The 21,972-nt window shown below is 48.5% G+C and overlaps 1 protein-coding gene across 1 annotated transcript; it reads right to left on the bottom strand.

Moving 5' to 3' along the window:
- Positions 1-2,820: 2,820 nt before the first annotated feature.
- Positions 2,821-21,008, bottom strand: LOC109779736 (CLP protease regulatory subunit CLPX1, mitochondrial). Its single transcript, XM_020338363.4, has 15 exons — positions 20,131-21,008; positions 12,134-12,195; positions 11,892-11,992; positions 11,678-11,757; positions 9,115-9,165; positions 8,930-9,004; positions 8,773-8,850; positions 8,106-8,162; positions 4,306-4,376; positions 4,110-4,209; positions 3,893-3,997; positions 3,734-3,796; positions 3,546-3,668; positions 3,297-3,440; positions 2,821-3,192 (listed from the first exon to the last, which is right to left on the bottom strand). The coding sequence occupies exons 1-15, from the start codon at positions 20,863-20,865 to the stop codon at positions 3,118-3,120; spliced, it is 1,920 nt and encodes a 639-aa protein (XP_020193952.1). The 5' UTR covers positions 20,866-21,008; the 3' UTR covers positions 2,821-3,117.
- Positions 21,009-21,972: the final 964 nt, after the last annotated feature.

Below are 21,972 nucleotides of genomic sequence, written 5' to 3'. Positions count from 1 at the left end.
AGGCCGGATGTCCGGGCCCTGTAGACTTGGCCGCTGGCTCCTTGACGCTAGTGATGCTAGTGACGCTTCTAGGGGCCGGATGTCCGGGGTTCTGGCCGGATGTCCGGGTCCTAGGAGTTGTACTTGACTCCTTCCGTTGGTTCTCCTCATCCATGAACTTGGCGGCTTGTCTGTCTTCACGAGCATCTTCGGGAGGGTCCTCTTGATACCTAATCATGCACAGCATCTCGGACTTAGGTAGTAGCCATGTCTCGAGTGGATCATATGTGATATCACTAAGGAAGGAAGTAACCTCGTTCTCGAGAGCTCTAGCTCATGCTCGTGTCATGGATCCTCTTGGCACTTGATGAGACGATGGTAGGTCCATGGGGATGACCGTAGGATGCTCCGCATCATCCGGCCAATGCGGTACCGGCCCTGCCTGCTCCGCCGCCGATTCCGAACCTCGTGGTCCTGGGCTCGGCGCCGGCGCCATCCACGGAGCCGTCGCTTCTTGGGACCCCATTATGCAGGGGGGTTTCTTGACCCATGTCCAAGGGTTTTCTCCTGTCGGCGCGCCGTCCTCCTTGACCTCCGGCGTGGCCATGAGCACGGGGCCGATGCCGCAGGTCCTCGCCAGGGCCGGCTCCTCCTCTGCTCCGCCACCTCTCTCCTTCCCGTCGCGGTTTTCACCCCGGCCTCGGTTCGCTGCGACTGCACGTGCTCCGGTGAGCCAAACCCCCCATGCTTGCTCGTAGATGTAGATTAGGGGTTTATTTCTTAGGCATGTGCTAGTAGTTAGTGAATTCGATAGGGTTAGATAGGATTCGAGTAGACCCGATTGGATGCGATCCGAGTCGAATCCAATCAGACCGATATGTTCTTGTTTGCTACAGTGTGTGTCCTAGGATAATGTTCTTCTGCTCTAGTGTGCTTTGCTAGTGTCATGTGTTCATGGTAGGAGCTGTGTTCATGCTAGAATCCCCAATGCTAGTGTGTTTTGCTAGGATCTGTGTTCATGGTAGGGTCTTGCTAGGATCTGTGGTCATGCAAATGGCATGTTCATGTTCATGTTCAAGCTAGGATCATGTTAATGTTGTTGTTCATGTTGCATGCTCTAGATTGTTATACATGTTCAAGCTAGGGTTTGTGTTGCATGCTCTAGATTGTTATACGCGCATGTAGTAGGACCATTTTAGGATGCTGCCAAATGTACATGGGTGCACGTGGGTGCTTTTGATGAGTGGCACTTGTTGTTGCTCTTTTTAGATCTTTCCATGCTTAGGATAGTGCACTGATGAGTGGCAGTTGTACTTTCTTTTGCTATTTTTAGATGTTTCCATGCCACTGATCAGTGGCATTTGCTCATGGGCAAGTACCACTGATTAGTGGCACTTGCTGTTGGGCAAGTCTACTAATCAGTGGCATTTGCTCATGGACAAGTACCACTGATCAGTCGCACTTGCTGTTGGGCAAGTCTCATGATCAATGGCATTTTCCCAAGAGCAAGTGCCATTGATAAGTGGCATTTGACAAAGAGTTTGTGCACTGATCAGTGGCATTTGCTCTTGGGCAAATTTCTCTGATCAGTGCCATTTGCTGTAGTGCTAGTGCAACTGATCAGTGGCATTTGATAAGTGGCATTTGGCATAGAGTTTGTGCACTAATACTTGTCATCTTACCTGACAAGATATTGAGAGTGACTGGGATGTGGCTGGTGGAGGAGCTCAAGTGGTGGCCGGAGCTGAGGGCGCCGAGGATTTCGTCCCCACGAACAAGTGGCTCAGGACGGTGGACCTGCCTGGCAGGATCGCCTTCATGAGCCCGCCTCGTTCAAGGGGACGATCTCCGAGGCAGGGCCACGAGGAGGGGGCCGGGAGCCGCTGCGCTTCTACCAGCAGATTAAGGACAACGAGGACCTCGCCATGCTCGTCGTCCCTCGCAAGTTCGTGGAGGTGATGAACACCTGGCTGGTCATCAAGCGGCTCACGCGCGTGGACAGGCTGTCGGCGAACAAGCGGTGTGTGTTCTGGGTGCAGGTCCAGAACTTCGAGGGGCACATGGTGCTTGGCCGGGGCTGGAACTACTTCTGCCACCGCCATCGGATTGTCCCCGGCGACCTCGTCGTTGTGCGCATCTCAGGACTCGGACTGAAGGTTCAGATCTACAGCCACAACTCCTCGGTCATGTGCAGGTTTCGTTGCAGCAGGCATAACTACGTTGGTGACATTAAGCATGCTATGTAGTTAAGTAAGGTGTTAGTGTTAAACTTTTATGGTGTGTGCCTAGACTTATGATACTTGTGTTGGGAACTTGTTCATATTTTGGCCAAGAGCAGCACCCTAGCGTGGAGCAGGGAAGGAGGATGCCCCTACTGTTAATCTAGACTTATGCTATGTAGTTAAGTAGTTTGCTTTCATTTCCTTGCTTGCTTTGTTTGATTTCATTTAGTTGCTTGTTTTGTTTGATCTCATATGTGCTTGCTGTTATGCTGATCATGTGGTGGTAAGGCCACCACATTTGAATGGGGTAAGCAAAACACAAACGATTTGCAACAAAACAGCTCAAATTTTCATCTGCTCACACCCTAAGCACAAAAATGGCAACCAAACAGCAGGGGTAAATACCCCTTCATGTGATGCAGGCAACCAAACAGGTTGCATCTACTACATATGAGGCTGCATTTCAAAAATCTGGCTCGCTGGAGATGGGCATGTAATGCAGGAACTGTAGCAAACTGGAACCAAACACGCCCTAAAGCATTCGGATCTCTTTCTTCTTTCTACCAAGCAAGGCTGGTACACCACACAGCACAATTCGGGCAAGGAGCTGATAACATGATTTCGTATCTCCATGCTAAATTTCAGCCCCTTCATCTCAGTGTTTGAAGTTTTACAACATCTGGCAAGCATTACAGTTCTTCACATAAAAAGTCTCTCACCTTCACACACACGTCGACACCCAACTTGCTCCACTATACACTTCCCAATCCTGCTACAGATTATGCAAGGCGTGAGGACGGCCAGACAGCTGGGGTTTGAATTAGCAATGGGTACTGCACATGTGTTTTTTTTCTTTACATTAATACAGCTAGGATCAGATTTTACAGTGTACAGTAGAGCTAGAGGAACCATGAAATCACATGCTCATGGCTCTTGACGAAGAAAGGTCAGGATCCCCGTCCACTTCGCTTCCTGCTCCGTCTCCCATTGCCTGCAGCATTTTTAGTCCACGAAATATTACTCGCAGCAAATGATTGATATTAGCATCACAAGGCAGTCAATGAAGGCAAGCTGATTGAGGTTAGCAATTCCCACCTTTATCTGGGATAGATAACGATCAAATGCACCATCGCCGTAAAGGATCTTAGCTCCACAGCCAGGTCGGTCCACCAATCCTACTGCACCTTCATCTACAACCACTGCGTCAATTCGCTTCTCTCCAGATTTTGTATCTGGAATCTGCAAGGCAGTCGCAAATTCATGAATATATGGTATGAATGCCAGCTCCATTGAGTTTGTGTGTAAGTTCAAGGAAAAGGAATACAAAGTTGCTATCGGACGAACCTCATACATGGAATCCATGAGAATATTCTCAAGGATAGTCCTTAAGCCCCGTGCACCTGTATTTTTGCACATTGCCTTCTGGGCAATTATTCTTAGTGCAGCATCCGTGAAGTGAAGCTTAACCTGAAAGCCAACAGTGTGAGAAGCGCCAGATAACACTTGCATGTTTCCAATGAAAATATACTCACATTATTCATGCTGAACAACTTCTTGAATTGTTTACCTAGAGCATTCTTTGGCTCGGTGAGAACCTAGCAGTACATTATTGCATTAGCCATCAGTTCAATAAGAACCATATAGAAATATGTTTTCCACCTAATAGGATATTGTTTCTCCTACAGATCTACCTGAACAAGTTGGTCCTCATTTAGTGCTGCCAAGCTGACAAGGATAGGAAAACGTCCAATGAACTCCGGAATGAGTCCATATGCTATAAGATCGCCGCTCTCAACCTGAAAACAAAACCAAATAAAAAACACTTTAGCTTTTACAGAGCAAATGCATTCACATTCTCCCTGAAACAAAGCTTCCAAAAATAGCTGGCTCCTGGACTCTGGTACTCACTGATTCTAACAAGGACGATGTCACTTGAGCACTTGAAATACCACTAGTCCTCATGCTTGCACGGACAGGTGCCCCAAATCCAATAGAAGAATCCTGCCGCCTATTTACACAAAAAGGGGGTGGGATGCCCCTTAGATGAAGACTGATAGGAAACACCAGAGATAGCAACTTTGAAACATGTAAAAAACAATGGTACCTCTCTGATATAGTTTTCTCCAAGTCAATAAAAGCACCCCCACATATAAACAGAATATCCTTCGTATCTATCTGTATGGCATGCAGAATAGAGAATTAAAGCTCACCCATGATTACATTACCTTAAACAAGGAAGGCCTTGAAAAGTGGATCATGGTTTAGATGGTAGAAGGCAATTAGAAAAATGAAGTTAATATGACATTTGTGGTGCAAAAAGTGGTGGCACTTGGAGCAAGCTGTGGGGTTCCATCCACAGAGATTTCGGATAAACATAGTATTACAACAAACAAACAACAACAAAGGCTTTAGTCCCAAACAAGTTAGGGTAGGCTAGAGGTGAAACCAATAAGATCTCGCGACCAACTCATGGCTCTGGCACATGGATAGCAAGCTTCCACGCACCCCTGTCCATAGCTAGTTCTCTGGTGATACTCCAATCCTTCAGGTCTCTCTTAACGGACTCCTCCCATGTCAAATTCGGTCTACCCCGACCTCTCTTGACATTCTCCGCACGCTTTAGCTGTCCGCTATGCACTGGAGCTTCTGGAGGCCTGCGCTGAATATGCCCAAACCATCTCAGACGATGTTGGACAAGCTTCTCTTCAATTGGTGCTAACCCAACTCTATCTCGTATATCATCATTCCGGACTCAATCCTTCCTCGTGTGGCCACACATCCATCTCAACATACGCATCTCCGCCGCACCTAACTGTTGAACATGTCGCCTTTTAGTCGGCTAACACTCAGCGCCATACAACATTGCGGGTCGAACAGCCATCCGGTAGAACTTGCCTTTTAGCTTTTGTGGCACTCACTTGTCACAGAGAATGCCAGAAGCTTGGCACCACTTCATCCATCCGGCTTTGATTCGATGGTTCACATCTTCATCAATACCCCCATCCTCCTGCAGCATTGACCCCAAATATCAAAAGGTGTCCTTCTGAGGTACCACCTGCCCATCAAGGCTAACCTCCTCCTCCTCACACCTAGTAGTACTGAAACCGCACATCATGTACTCGGTTTTAGTCCTACTAAGCCTAAACCCTTTCGATTCCAAGGTTTGTCTCCATAACTCTAACTTCCTATTTACCCCGTCCGACTATCGTCAACTAGCACCACATCATCCGCAAAGAGCATATACCATGGGATATCTCCTTATATATCCCTTGTGACCTCATCCATCACCAAGGCAAAAAGATAAGGGCTCAAAGCTGACCCCTGGTGCAGTCCTATCTTAATCGGGAAGTCATCAGTGTCGACATCACTTGTTCAAACACTTGCCACAACATTATCGTACATGTCCTTGATGAGGGTAATGTACTTTGCTGGGACTTTGTGTTTCTCCAAGGCCCACCACATGACATTCAGCGGTATCTTATCATAGGCCTTCTCCAAGCCAATGAACACCATATGCAAGTCCTTCTTTTGCTCCCTGTATCTCTCCATAAGTTCTCGTACCAAGAAAATGGCTTCCATGGTCGACCTCCCAGGCATGAAACCAAACTGATTTTTGGTCACGCTTGTCATTCTTCTTAAGCGGTGCTCAATGACTCTCTCCCATAGCTTCATTGTATGGCTCATCAGCTTAATTCCCCGGTAATTAGTACAACTTTGAACATCCCCCTTGTTCTTGAAGATTGGTACTAATATACTCCGTCTCCATTCTTCTGGCATCTTGTTTGCCTGAAAAATGAGGTTGAAAAGCTTGGTTAGCCATACTATCGCTATGTCCCCGAGGCCTTTCCACACCTTAATGGGGATGCAATCAGGGCCCATCGCCTTGCCTCCTTTCATCCTTTTTAAAGCCTCCTTGACCTCAGACTACTGGATTCGCCAAACAAAACGCATGCTGGTCTCATCAAAGGAGTCGTCCAGTTCAATGGTAGAACTCTCATTCTCCCCATTGAACAGCTTGTCGAAGTACTCCCGCCATCTATGCTCAATCTCCTCGTCCTTCACCAAGAGTTGGTCTGCTCTGTCGTTGATGCATTTGACTTGGCCAATATCCCTCGTCTTCCCCTCTCGGATCTTGGCCATCTTATAGATGTCCCTTTCGCCTTCCTTCGTGCCTAACCATTGGTAGAGGTCCTCATATGCCCAACCCCTCGCTTCACTGACAGCTCGCTTTGCAGCCTTCTTCGCCATCTTGTACTTCTCTATGTTCGCACTCCTATCCAGGTGTAGGCGTCTGAAGCAACCTTTCTTCTCTTTAATCGCCTTCTGGACAACATCATTCCACCACTAGGTATCCTTATCTTCGCTTCTCCTCCCCTTGGACACTCCAAACTCCTCCGAGGCCGCCCTGCGAATGTCAGTCGCCATCTTCATCCACACATTGTCCGCATCCTCTCCTTCCTCCCAAGGCCCTCCTTAATGACCCTCTCCCTGAACGCCTGAGCTCCCTCCCCCTTGAGCTTCCACCACTTTGTTCTAGAGACTTTGGCACGCTTATGCCGCTGGACACGAATCCGAAAGCGGAAGTCAGCAACCACCAGCTTATGCTGAGGTACAACACTCTCCGGGTATCACCTTACAGTCTAGGCACGCACGCCTATCTTCTCTTCTCGAGATCGAGAGGATGAAATCAATCTGGCTAGAGTGTTGGCCACTACTAAAAGTCACCAGATGTGATTCTTTCTTTCTAAAGAGGGTGTTAGCTACAATCATGTCGTAGGCTAGAGCAAAGCTTAAGACATCTTCGCCTTCCTGATTCCTGATGCCATAGCCAAAGCCCCCATGCGCCCCTTCAAAACCTGTGTTAGATGTACCCACGTGGCCATTGAGGTCTCCTCCTATGAAGAGCTTCTCGCCAATCGGTACACTCCTAACCATGTCTTCCAGGCCTTCCCAGAACTCCCTCTTGGTATTCTCATTGTGGCTTACTTGCTGGGCATACGCTGATAACATTGAGAACCAAGTCCCCAACTACCAGCTTGACCAGGATAATCCGGTCCCCACGTCTCTTGACGTCTACCACTCCATACTTGAGGCTCTTGTTGATCAAGATGCCTACGCCATTTCTGTTTCCAGCCGTCCCCGTGTACCACAGCTTGAAGCCGGTATCCTCCACCAGTCCACCTCCTTCGCCTTCTGTCCCCTCCATTTGGTTTCTTGGACGCAAAGGATATCAACACCTCTCACCGTTGCATCAACTAGCTCCGAAGCTTCCCTGTCAGAGATCCTACGTTCCAGCTACCTAAGCGAATCCTCCTAGACTCGGCTAGCTTCCTTACCCTTCGCACTCGTCGAGTCAAATGCGAAGACCCTTGCTCATTTTCCACTACATCCGGGCGCCGATGTAGCGCGCCACCAAGGATGCGACGACCCGATCCTCGCTCACTTGCCACCGTATCCGGATCAAGATACGGCGCGCCACCAGGGGGGTGATGGCCCAGCCCTTGCCCATTTTCTACCACACCCGGGTTCCGATGTGGAGCATCGCTGAGAGGGTTACGCCCCAAACAAAAATCTGAATAAACATAGTATTACAAATAGCATTAATCTCTAGAAGTTACTAACACCACATGTCCTAGCTCCTGCCTCCTGGCACCGCCACTGGGTGTAAAGAAACAATACAATACATGTATAAAGCAGCACGGTATGCATTCATAACAAATAAGTTCTCTTTTCTACGAAGGACTAATATGATGATAAGGTCACACAATTCCATATTTTTCTCTATTTTTGCTACCACTCAAGACACAGGTACTGGCGGTGTGATACTGTAATTCTTCAGGCAAAATGTATACCATGCACACTTTCTTGGGGAAGAATGTCATATACAAATTGTGCTGACAGTACCTGTATATTATCACCACGAGGATGCTTCCTTGCTCCTTTCTCAGGGACATTGACTATCTAAACATGACCACATTAGAAAAACATATCAAAAGGCATCCATATGTAGAGACAATTATCAAGAAATGATCTTGTCTTTTACCAAGAATCATAGTACCCCAGAAAGATCGCATGATATCAATGAAGCAAATGAGTTCCTTTTTAGTGCATAGTAGGATTAATGTAAAACAAAATTATATGATGCCTCGAACCAATACATTTGCAAATCCAATAATGACATAACTATAAAAGCTCCAAAATGCAAGCTCACAATACACAGCACAAAAGAAAGAAAATGCATGAATAGAACTAGGTATAGCATTCAGCCACCACTACACATTTCTGTACAATAGCATATACTCCCTCCGTTCCTAAATATAAGTCTTTTTAGATATTTCAGTAAGGACTGCGGATGTATATAGACATATTTTAGAGTGTAGATTCACTCATTTTGCTCCATATGTAGTCTGCATTGGAATCTCTAAAAAGACTTATATTTAGGAACGGAGGGAGTATTAATCTACGAATGATACATTTTAATCCTAGTGGCAGCCAATATCTGCTTGCAAACGTTCAAACTTTCAATTTATAAACATGCTGCTTCATCGGAAGGTCAATGAAGATGACTCACTGTGCCTTCCAGCATTTTCAACAAAGCCTGCTGAACACCTTCGCCTGATACATCTCTACTGATGTTAAGGCTCTCAGCCTGCATGTTGAATGCACCCAACTAATTAACGATTCCCATACCAAGGAAAAATGTTCAACAGAAGTTAATTTGGACAGACCTTCTTAGTGATCTTATCAACTTCATCAATGTACACCATCCCTTGTTGTGCTGCTTGCACATTAAAATCTGCCACCTAGTTAATGTTCAAATATAAGACCCAGAGTTCACTTTCAAGGACTCAATAGTGAAAAGTCAACTAGTAGCTCCTATTTGTTTAAATATATGTGCAATCAAAAACCATACCGTAAGTAACTTGTACAATATAGATTCTACATCTTCTCCTACATACCCTGCCTGCAGGAAGTTGAAAAATAAAGCCTTAGTGTCTGAACAAAGTAGAGAGAGAGAGATTCACTTAAAAATATGCCTAAAGGAATCAGGTGACGGCAGTTAATCATTTTTTATTAGTTGAATCGCTCACAAAGAAATGAAGTAGGCATCTTGATCAACAAGAGAGTAGTAGACGTCATGGTTAGGAGTGTACCTATTAGTGAGAAGCCCTTCATAGGAGGAGCCCTAAATGGCCACATGGGTACATCTAACACAGGTTTTGAAGGGGTGTAGGGGGGCTTTGGCTGTGGCATCAGGAATCAAGGAGAATATGTCTTAAGCTTCGCTCTAGCCTACGACATGATTGTAGCTAACACCCTCTTAAAAAAGAGATAATCCCATCTAGTGACTTTTAGTGGTGGTGAACACTCTAGCCAGATTGATTTCGTCCTCTCGAGAAGAGAAGGCATGCATGCTTTACTAGATTTAAGGTGATACCTGAAGAGAGTGTTGTCCCTCACATAAGCTTTAGGTGGCTGACTTCCGCTTTTGGATCCGTGTAGCGGGATAAGCGCCCCAAGTCGCTAGAACCAAGTGGTGGAAGCTCAAGGGGGAGGCGGCTCAGGCTTTTGAGAGGGTTATTAAGGAGGACCCTTGGGAGGAAGGAGGTGATGCAAACAATATGTGGATGCAGATGGCGACTTGCATTCGTAAGGTGGCTTCAGAGGAGTTTTGGGTGACCAAAGGAAGTAGAAGCGAAGCTAAAGGTACCTGCCGGTGGAAGACTATTAAGGAGAAGAAAGACTGTTTCAGATGCCTACACCTGGATAGGAGTGCAGACAACATAGAGAAGTACAAGGCGGCAAAGAAGGCTGCAAAGCGAGCAGTGAGTGAAGCAAGGGATCGGGCGTATGAGAACCTGAAGCAGCACAAGGTTGTGAGGAGCAACTCCACTTGCTGCTACAAAGTGAACAGCACTAGTGTTGAACGAACTACTTCAACGTGTTGCGCTACATATCGCTCGAGGAGAATATAGGACAATACGGCAGCAAGAGTTCAATCCAAAACTCCTAGAACACAAGATCTAGTCCAAGATCTTAGATAAGAACACCAAATTCTGTTATAGATAGTGGGGTACATAGTCTGGTTACAAACTAGAGGTAAGGACCCCTGACATCTCACTTCTACTTATAGCTAGAACACTCTAGAAAACATTACATGATTCACCATTCTCCTCATAGCTAGAAGACTAGAAAACAGTAGCTAGGGTTAAGAAAAGAAAAAAAAACTAGACTAGAGTAGAAGTAGCCAAACAGATTTGACATATGATTTTTTTCCTCCTCTGTTGTACCCCATAAGGACCTCTACCAGCACTTAGACACAAAGGAAGGCGAAAAGGACATCTATAAGATGGCCAAGATCCGAGAGAGGAAGACGAGGGATGTCAACCAAGTGAAATGCATCAAGGACGGAGCAGGTCGGCTCATGGTGAAGGACGAGGAGATCAAGCATAGATGGCGGGAGTACTTCGACAAGCTGTTCAATTGAGAGAATGAGAGCTCTACCATTGAGCTGGACGACTCCTTTGATGATACTAGCAGGCGTTTTGTGCGACGAATTCAGAAGTGAATCCAAGAGTCTGAGGTCAGGGAGGCTTTAAAAAGGATGAGAGGAGGCAAGGCGATGGGCCCTCATTGTATCCCCGTTGAGATGTGGAGAGGCCTTGAAGACATAGCGATAGTATGGCTAACTAAGCTGACTCCTTTTCAACCTCATTTTTCAGGCAAACAAGATGCTAGAAGAATGAAGGTGGAGTATGTTAGTACCGATCTTCAAGAACAAGCAGGATGTTCAAAGTTATACTAGTTACCGTGAAATTAAGCTGATGAGCCATAATGAAGATATGGGAGAGAGTCATTGAGCACTGCTTAAGAGGAATGCCAAGCGTACCAAAAATCAGTTTGGTTTCATGCCGGGAGGTTGACCATGGAAACCATTTTCTTGGTACAACAACTTAGGGAGAGATACAGGGAGCAAAAGAAGGACCTGTGTATAGTGTTCATTGACTTGGAGAAGGCCTACGATAAGATACTGCGAAATGTCATGTTGTGGGCCTTGTAGAAACACAAAATCCCAACAAAGTACATACCCTCATCAAGGACATGTACGATAATGTTGTGACAAATGTTCAAACAAGTGATGGCAACACCGATGACTTTTCGATTAAGATAGGACTGCACCAATGGTCAACTTTGAGACCTTATGTTTTTGCCTTGGTGATGGATGAGGTCAACAAAGATATACAAGGAGATATCCCATGGTGTATGCTCTTTGAGGATGATGTGGTGCTAGTGGATGATGGTCAGACAGGGGTTAATAGAAAGTTAGAGCTATGGAGACAAACTTTGGAATCAATAGGTTTTAGGCTTAGTAGAACTAAAACCGAGTATATGAGGTGCAGTTTCAGTACTATACATTATTATGCACTAATAATATCCTCCAGAATGTAAACATTAGTGAATAGCGAACCACTTACCTGGGTCAATGTTGTTGCATCAGCAATTACAAATGGCACATTCACAAACCGAGCTAATGTCTTTGCAAGCAAAGTTTTACCTGTGAAAAAATGAAGCATCCAAACAAAATACTACTGATGAGCGCTCTCTCTTTATTATAGTTCGTCCAACATAGAAGAAACCAGAATTCAGTTTATTCCAATCACAACAACTGAGGATAGTTGCAGATGCTACCTGAACCAGTAGGGCCCATTAACAGTATATTGCTTTTCTCTAGTTCAACATTGTCTTCACCATCAGCTTCTCCATCAGAACAACCCAAATCTGCTCCAGACCTAATGGTTTTAGCTTATACATCACATAATTAGTCGCTGAATGATATGCATGAGTTCTAATTTCTGTGGGTGCAGTAATAAATATTCTTACTCATTTCATAAGCAAAACAAAAAGAATTGAGGTGGTACAATGGAACTGACCCTTTCTGTAGAGACTGATGGTATATACGTTTATAGTGGTTGTACACTGCAACAGATAGCACCTACAAATTTAAATGGTAACATCATATCAGAAAATCAAAGCTATGGAAGCGTTAGTGTTGAGTGTTGAGTACACAATACTAAGCAGGAGTACTTGAGCTTATCATGCCGATTATACTAAATCAATATCTAGGTGCCACCTTTGCCACTCAAGGCTAATATATCTTACAATTGAGAAAAAACACCCTTGACAGTACAAATAGTTGATCGCCAAATCTCATCAACACTAGCTGTACTATATTGTGTATGGAACATTGGAACTTGCACTAGATTTGGTTAGATGGCACAGATCAAGGAAAGGTGCACCCAGGTCAAGGTTGATTGAAGGTGAAATCACCAGCGTTCTTGATCAGTTTTTCCGTACAGCTTCTGTAGAAAACTGTTGGAGGTGGCAGACCTGTGGTTGAGCAAATCCACCTGGGTCTATATCCATAGCAACGCCAGACAGATTCTCCATGAGCACTACCAAGCTCTTGGCAGCCACTGGACGCAGAAAGATGAAGTGGTCGTCAATGCCGAGTTCATGCCTCCATGAGCAATCTTTGTCACTGGTGTCAGACAAGGAGAGAAACTAACGCCAAGGCCTCCCTAAAAGGATAAACCCTTCCGATCACCAAAGCATCCTAAGCTCTGCATCTCAATGGCTTGCTCAAGTTGTGCTCAAATGAAGCCACATCTCACAACTCCAGGCGTACATTGACCAAGTTGCCAAGGATCTAGACACCGCAGGCCTCTTTTTTTTTTTTGAGAAAACGCAAAGACTTTGTGTTTCATTGCATTGAAAAAAGAGAGGGGTCATCAGTACAAGCCTCCGAGAGGGAGGGTTACAGATACAAAACAAAAAAGGATTAGTGGACGTCCCAAGTGGTCGGTAAGACTACGCCTAGGCCTGTGGCTCCTGCTCTGACCCAAAGGGTCGCTTCCTCTCTAATTCTAGCCGTGAGTTCGGTAATGAAGGGCTGAGCGCCGCCGAAGACGCAGGCGTTCCTCTGCTTCCAGATCATCCAGACCTACCGCACTAATGACCTGTGTTATGACCGGCATGGGGCTTAGCCCAGTTAGTTGTGGCCCAGTTTCTCTTATCGTTATTAGAAGCTTAGCCCAATTATCTTATTAGGAGGATTATATAAACTCGTGTAAGGACCCGTTTTGGGATTAAGCAAGAAGCAATCATATTTGCTCGGCTTCCTTAGGGAGCCGGGAGACCTAACCCTAGCCGCTGCCCCGGCTCTCTCTCTCGCGCGCGCGCACGCAACGACGGCACCCTGGTAGGGATCCGGTACCACAAATTTGGTATCAGATAACTTCGGTGCGATCATGTCCTCACTGCCGCCCACCCCGACCCTCCCGCTGTCGACCACGACGACCGCCCCGATGGCCACCACAGCCAGCGCCCCGCTCTTGCCGGTCACCTCCGTCGCGCCCGTCCCCGTCGTCTTCACCCTGGAGGAGATGACGCTGCCATCCAGGATCTCACCCAGGCGGTCATGGGCATCTACACGTTCCTCGCGAGATCCTATGGGCCGCAGCCGCCTGTGCCCTTCGCCACCGCCCCGCCGCCGCAGCAGCCGCCATCCTCGGCGACCCCCGTCGCCGCCGCCATGCAGCAGTTGTCGTGGCAGCCTCCACCAGTGACGAACCCCGGCGCCTCCACCATGCAACAGGGGCAACAGCTGCAGCCGCCGCCACCGGCGACCGCGGCCCTGGGCATCCCGACGACGGGCCCGGGGGGTGCCCATCCACCAGGTCCGGTTTCCCCCGTCGCCGTCTCCGTTACCGGCCTGGCTCGCTGGGTCCCTTGAGCTGGTCTACACGACGGCCTCGGTCGGGCCGCACGTGCTGCCCCCGCCGGCGACGCACCCGGCCATGCAGTTTGGCGGGTCCTCGGGCTCCGTCGAGTCCTTCGCCAGCGTCGACGGGCCCCTGTTCCAGGGCGGCACCCTGATGCCCGCCTACTCGGCCCCGTCATCCTCGCTGCTCCGTGCTGACGAGGCGCACCCGCCCGTCGTCCACATCCAGACGCCGCCGAGATTCTCCAAGCTGGAGTTCGCGACCTACGACGGCACCGTCGACCCCCTGAATTGGCTCAACCAATGCGACCAATTTTTCAGGGGACGGCGCACGCTCGCGTCCGACCGCACCTGGATCGCCTCGTATCATCTCCGAGGAGCCGCGCAGACGTGGTACTACGCCCTCGAACAGGACGAGGGCGGCATGCCACCATGGGAGCGCTTCCGCGATTTGTGCCTCTTGCGCTTCAGTCCGCCTATACGCGGGAGCCGTCTGGCGGAGCTTGGGCGTCTTCCATTCCTCACCTCGGTGCAAGACTTCGCCGACCGCTTCCAGGCACTGGCGTGCCACGCCCCCGGCGTTTCGGCTCGTCAGCGGGCTGAGCTCATCATCGGCGGCCTACCGGACCACATCCGCGTGGACGTGGAGATGCGCGGGCCATAGGACCTCCAGACGGCCATGTACTACGCCCGCGCGTTCGAGCGTCGCGCGGTGGCCATCCAGCAGGCGCCACCGCCCCGTGCCACTGGGCCGCCACCCTGGCCGAAAGTTCCCGCGCAGGGTCGGCCTGCCCAGGCTTCCGCAGCGCCCCTCGCCACAGCTGCGGCACGCCCGTTCCGCCGGCTCACCCCGGCCGAGCAACTCGAGCGTCGCCCCAAGGGTTGTACTTCAACTGCGACAAGCCCTACGTACCGGGCCACGTCTGCCCACGACTCTTCTACCTGGAGGCTGCAGACTACATTGAGGAGGACCCCGCCGCCGTCGGGCTCGGCGACCAGCCCGCCCCAGTTGACGCGGAGGTGTTTGGCGACCGTCGATCTTCCCCGCCTTCCAGCTCGAGGACGAGCTGTTTGTGCAGGCAGGGAGAGATGTTATGACCGGCATATTAGGGGCTTAGCCCAGTTAGTTGTGGCCCAGTTTATCTTATCGTTATTAGGGGCTTAGCCCAATTATCTTATTAGGAGGATTATATAAACTCGTGTAAGGACCCATTTTGGGATTAAGCAAGAAGCAATCATATTTGCCCGGCTTCCTTAGGGAGTCGGGAGACCTAACCCTAGCCACCGCCCCTGCTCTCTCTCTCTCTCACGCACGCAACGACGGCGCCCCAGCGCCGGCGACCACGCCTTCCTCCACGCCATCCCTCCTTCCACCCCTACAACCTGAGACCACGCCCTGGTAGGGATCCGGTTCCTACCAACCTGCTCCGCGATGGGCACATTCCACACACCCGATTGAATCGCTCAATGGCTGGAATCCACATAAGAGCACTCTCATTAAGTTAATAGTTTGCCCTCAGCGTTAAGTAACCACTGGTGCTTTCTGAATTTGCATAAAAATAGTAGAAAAGCATACAAAGTCTTCACATTAGATCAATTGTGGGTTGTGGCTACGCAATATGTTTGGTTCCTTGTCATTGTTTCATGGTGTTCTTTTACGTGACGGGGAGAGTGACAACTTGTTTGTGAAACCCTGTTTATATCCTTTGAGCGCACTCCCATAACTAGCGATCACCTGGATCTCACCTTTGCTAGTGTGAATAAAAGCAGTACTAGCCATGAGACAAGTGTTATCAGATATCTTTAGGAGAAAACTAAATTAAACCAACACTCAAAACCCGCTGATCAAACTCCATTTCCAATCGAATCATCTCAACTACATTAAGATTTTTTTTTCTCGAATACACAGGAGAGTTGTGTACCATTGCATTAAGAATAAATGTACATACAAGCCCTACTAAACAGCTAAAACGGATGCGCCAGAAGCAAGAAAAAGACGACCCACACTCAAACCAAGACCACAACCAGGACTCTCCCATGATCAGTCTTAAGGACCAAAGTTGTGCTTCATCTTTAATGGCCAGTAGCACCCTTTGAACATTGGGAACTCCCGTTGAAGACACAGTCATTTCGATGCTTCTAAATCATCCAAGCACAAAGGGTGATTAAGGATTTCCAACCACCCTGCATAGAACCTGGCACCTTAGAGATGGCTCTAGGGCACCAATCAAATAAATGAGCAGAAGGTGATTGGGGCGCCAAGTCGGGGAGGCCAAGATGTCTGAACAGGAGGGATCAAGTCTCTTGCAAACACACAAGAGACAAGGATGTGATGAATCATATACTCTTCCTGCTCACAAAATGGGCAACAATCTGAAATGTGGCGAACCCCTCCGTTAAAGGCGGTCAGCCATACAGCACTTATTATACAGGAAGAAATGGCATTTCTTAGGGGCACATGGCTTCCAAATCAACCTCCAATGTTCCAGACCAACTAAAACCAATAAAGAACACTTACGCTTTGCAGGCCGTTTTCACCGAATACTAACCATCTCCAGCAAATCTCCAAGAATGCTTATCTTGAATGTCATTCTGGATCTCCACTTTGGACACAAGATCCCATATATTTAAATATTCGGATAAGCAGCCACCAAGAGAGTGCCTTGAATATCCTGCACCCAACAACGTCCCACCAATGCATCATGAACCGTATGGCTATTAGCCGGATGCCCCGATGCTTTAGGGATAAGGGCAAAAAGGTACAGAGAAAGATCAACAATGGACTGCCCCTCCAACCATCCATGCAGAAAAGGGTGTTACGACCATCACCCACCACCGAGATAATAGCGGTGGAGAAGAGAGCCTTGATACAAGGATGAACTAGTATAGTGTATCTGGTCCCAAGGTTTATCTGGTTGGGTTTTATGCACCCATAGCCATCGCATCCGTGCCCAACCACAAGTTTTAAATCAAGAATACCCAGACCTTTCGAGCTCCTTGGAACGGCACACTATCAGCCATGCAATCAAACAATGACCAACTCTTGCCTCCTTCCTTCCTTTCCACAAGAAGCCCCTTCTGATTTTATCAATTGCCCTCAAAGCCCAATTTGGAAGATCCATGGCCATATCCAAATACACAAACAAAGATGTGAAAATGACCTTACCCGCTCAGCTAGCCCGTGTCATGACTTCAACCTTCCATCCCGGGAGTTGATCAGCAATTCTATCAATGATAGGTTGAATTTGGATTGTTGTTAAGTTTTGATGGACAAAAGCAAGCCAATATATTTGCAAGGAAACTCTTTCACCTCAGAAGGCAAATGCTCCTGGACAACAGCCAAGTCGCCGACCGAACATTGGATTGGTATAGCACTACTCATCTGAATATTCGTCTTAAGACCATATGCACCCCCAAGCACATGTAAAATATCCTTGATCAGCTCCGAATCTGAAGCCACCATTACAATAAGAAGCACCACGTCGTCAGCATAAAGAGAAACACGATGACGAAGTGGTCGGCTAGATAGGGGCTGCAGCAGCCATCATCCCTGGCCTTTTGAACCAAGCTATTGAGAGCGTCCATGACAAGGATGAACAACATTGGGGACAGAGGGTCCCCTTGACAAAGGCCTCTCATATGCTGAATCTCATTAAGATTTACATCTCATGCAATGTGTTTGCCAAAAAACTCTGATTAACTATACTAATAGCGTTCCCGCAAAAAAATATACTAATAGGTGGGTAATCATAAGTCCTCAATCAGCAAAGCTGAGCCAATCGAAATAGGATTCTATTGTGTAAAGATTGGATTTGGGTACCATATGTAGTACAACTGGACACAATGCTTGTACCTGTATCGATCTCCTTGTATGCCTATCGGCACTAAGCTGTATAAAAAACAACAGCTGCCCAAGATTGATCTGTGCTGAATCAGGTCAATATTTCTCTTCCTGTCTTCTATACATTGTTGTAAAACGTGGCAAACGGAATTCTGGTGTACATGTCGGGCTTCAGGCTGAGCTTGACAACGTGAGCTAGAGACTGGGGGCAGATTCGTTGGCTCGTATTTAGAAGTAAAACGTGCAGTTGGGTGCATCCATCTGCCCAGCAAGAGGGGCACATTTTATGTACAGCGCTAATCGACCGTAAACAATGCAATCAATGATGGCAACAGCAGCAGAATTTCTCAGGCATGTATGTGTGCCACATGGCTCTCCTTGAGGGTGCTGAGGTATATAGTTCATGACAGAAAGGAGACTGCGTGTGTGTTTCCTAGGAAGACCACACATAGGCTCTTGGTGACCGCATTATCCTTGCTCTGATACCATGAAAGAAGAAGTATTCAGCTGAACTTGATGATTTGTATTTTTCCTCATGGGGTAGTCTATAGAGATTAGAATAGAGCGAGGAGGAACAACATGCTCAACAACAATCTGTTGAGATCCTATTACAATAGAGCTAGAATAATGTATCTGCGTGTGAATGCAGCTGATGACCATGGGAAGCTGATGACCATGGGAAGCTGATGACTAGGGCTGGGTTAGTTCATTATCGTTACTTGGAACTACCATGGAACAGATGGTGTGTGAGGTGAGATTACCAGATTACCCTTCATTACTTTCAGTATAAGGTACTGATGCGGAGCATCCTACGATCATCCCCATGGACCTACCATCGTCTCATCAAGAGCCAAGAGGACCTATGACACGAGCACGAGCTAGAGCTCTCGAGAACGAGGTGACTTCCTTCCTTAGTGATATCACATATGATCCACTCGAGACATGGCTACTACCTAAGTCCGATATGCTATGCATGATTAGGTGTCAAGAGGGACCTCCTGAGGATGCACGTGAAGACAGACAAGCCGCCAAGTCCATGGATGAAGAAAACCAACGGAAGGAAGCAAGATCACCTTCCAGGCCCCGGACATCCGGCCCCTGGAGCGACCACATCAGCAGGAGCCCAGCCGCCCAAGTCTACAGGGCCCGGACATCCGACGTCCAGCCCGGACATCCGGCCCGAGCCCGGAAATCCGACCAGAAGCCCGGACATCCGGCGCCATGCACCAGAACCTACAGAAGCTATCGCCGCCAGCCCGGACATCCGGCTCCTCCTGAAGGCCCGGACATCCGGCCCGACGCCCGGACATCCGGCTCCGCCTGTCTGCGCACAGTAAAGGGCCGAGGCCCATGTACCTCTTCGCCCCCATAGACTAAATATACTCCTCCTCCCTCTTTCTAGGGTTAGCATTGGTTTAGCTCATATGAGAGATAGAGCATTGCTCATCCATTACGGATCTACTCCACGAGAGAGACCGCGGCCCCTCTACGGAGAAGATCCCCTTGGATTCAAGACCCCCTCTTGGGTGGCCCCATCAAGACCTCCTCACGGAGAAGAACCGGTTACCCTTTGTATCGTCCTTTGTTGGATTTGGATCTTGTATCTCACCTTTGTGTTCATCGTTCTAGCGCATGTGCGATCTATTCTTGTTGGTTGAGTGATTCTCTCGTGTTTTTCCTCGTGTTTCCCCCTCGTGTTCTTCGTGTTCCTCTTTGGGATCCGCTCCTTTCGTGAAAGATCGGCCATCTAGGGTTCCACCCTACATCAGGTACCAATTCCACACCATTGATCTGCATATCCGTAAACTTTTCTAAAAGTGGTATATCAAAACAAAGGTTACTAAATTTTCTTTCATTATCACGCAATGGGTAAAATAGGTTAAATCCGTAAATTCAGATGTATCTTGGTGTAAAGGAAGAACACCCTCCTTGCATGCCATCATTTGATGGAGCTCAAAATTTCAAACTGCTTTTGCCATTACAAACCTCCCCTCTGTAGGCTTCTTACAACTCCCGCAGGTCAAAATAAGAAAAAAGTAGGAAAGAACATAATTGTGTTCCCACGCGAGAGCAATGCCCCAAGTTTTAGCACAGCACAGCTGGCACAAAAACTGTTGTGCTGAGTGCACTGAGAGGAGCACACGGACTAGGCATTAAAGACCTAGCATTTGGATTCAGCATTAAGAACCCAATATTTCCCACAAGCTGACCAAAAGCAGCAGCAAAATGCCATCTCTGATATAAACAGTAAATAAAACAAGTGAACGGGAGCATGATTACAGCAAAGAGTTGTATAGAATCCTCACCTTCTTGGCTCGGTCTTGCCCAATCACATACTTATCGAGCCCCTTGGAAATCTCCTTAGGTGTCGGAAAATCCTTCCCAAGGTTCGACCCGCCCCATCCGTCCTTTCCCCCTCCCTCCTCGCCCCCACCGCCAGCAGCTCCTCCCCCGCCACCGCCTCCGGCTACGCGGACGACGTTAAGGCTAGGATGGAACGGTGGCCCGGGCGGCACATGCACGGCCACGCCACTACCATCCCCATCGTCGCGCGAAGACGAGCTCGCACGGATGGCTTCCCAGGAGGAGGGGTCCCTGACCCTGACGCCGTCCGGGGGCAGGTCAGCCCGGACGCGGCCGATCTCGACGAAGGTGCCCTGAAGTGGCGCGAGGTGGTTGGGGTGGAAGAAGTAGGCGGTGCGGCAGTTGGGACAGAGGTTGAGCGTCTGATAGCCGCCGACAGCGGCGGGGGCTGAAGGGGGATGGGCGCGGTGGGAGAAGAGGATGTCCATGTGCTTGGAGCAGCGCGGGCAGTGGGCCTCCGCGCGGATACGCCGCGGCTCCGGCTCGTCGTTAGAGGAGGACGAGGAGGAGCCGCCCCCGGAGGAGGACGAGGGGCCCTCCCACTTGCGCCGATCCTGGAGGAGGCGGTGCGGTGGCGGGACCGCCGCGATGGCAGGGGAGCATTCGGCTGCGGTCAGGGTGGAGGCGGCGCGCGTGGCTGCGGCGGCGAGGCGCCTCCACCGGAGGAGGCCAGACATGGCGGAGGCGAGGAGCGCGTGCGGAGCTGCGGATTGGGGGGGGAGTCGAGAGAGAGAGAGAGAGAGAGAGAGAGAGAGTGGGTTGTGTTTCCTGTGGTGTCTCGGCGGGTGTGGTTAGCGAATTCCTGCGTTGTTTTTCTCGCGTGTTTGTGAGTTTTTTACGTGGTGGGGGCCTGCAGATACGTGGATTCCGGGATGGCGAGGCCAGAATCTTGCGATCGGATAAGGTGAGTTGTTGCACGGTTTGGTTTTTTTACTAGGAAACATGAAACATGCCTGTGTGATGCAACGGGAATAAAAAAGAGAAAAGTCTAATATAAACCTTCAACTTATATTCGAAATCTGAATTGAACCATAACCTTAAAATCCCTGAAATTGTTACCCTATACTTTCTAATTCTGGTCAATCCTGGTCTTTTTTTTTTTTGTTCATATCTTGTTTGGCACCAGGTTGCTTACATGGCATGGGATCAAGGACTATGTAATCGCTAGACAGATTGTGAGTCTGTTGTATATTCGGCCAGTACTCTCTTTTTTTTTTAGCAATCCGGCCTCTACTTGCGATGATGCGTATGCATATGCGTTCCTTCATCACTTTTACATGTCGTCATCATTCATGGTGGTGTCTTGTTTCTTACCTGGTTGGCTAGTAGCATGCCGAAGCCCGTCGGCTACAAGGCTTATGCTCTCAGACATCATTCATGGCACAGCGCATGGTACTTCTATGACCGCCGTTCCTGGGTGGATGTGCACATCGTAGAGCTCACTAATGTACGTCGACACGCCACCGCCTCCTTGTTCGGCCGGAGCGGCCGAAACAGCAGGTGGTCCACGTAGTCATAGTACAAGTACAGGTTTGCGCGCAAGAATGTGTTTTACGTGTTTAACTATTTACGTAGCAGCACATCAAGCCGGAATGGATCAACCTGCTTACGTGCAGAGCAAGGTGAGCTTATTGTGTGGCCAACATCTGAAGAGTAGATATGCATGTGGCGTGGCCTAGTCCAAGAGAAAGAAAAAGAGAACGTGGGAGAGAAAGAAGATGGAGATCACCTGTGGGCCTAAAGTAGTCAATGAAAGAAGTGAGTAATCCCGGTTGGGATCATCA

Source organism: Aegilops tauschii, chromosome 6 (assembly GCF_002575655.3).
Source record: "Aegilops tauschii subsp. strangulata cultivar AL8/78 chromosome 6, Aet v6.0, whole genome shotgun sequence".
In the NCBI taxonomy this organism is placed as follows: Eukaryota; Viridiplantae; Streptophyta; class Magnoliopsida; order Poales; family Poaceae; genus Aegilops; species Aegilops tauschii.
This window is presented reverse-complemented; position numbering and strand designations above follow the sequence as displayed.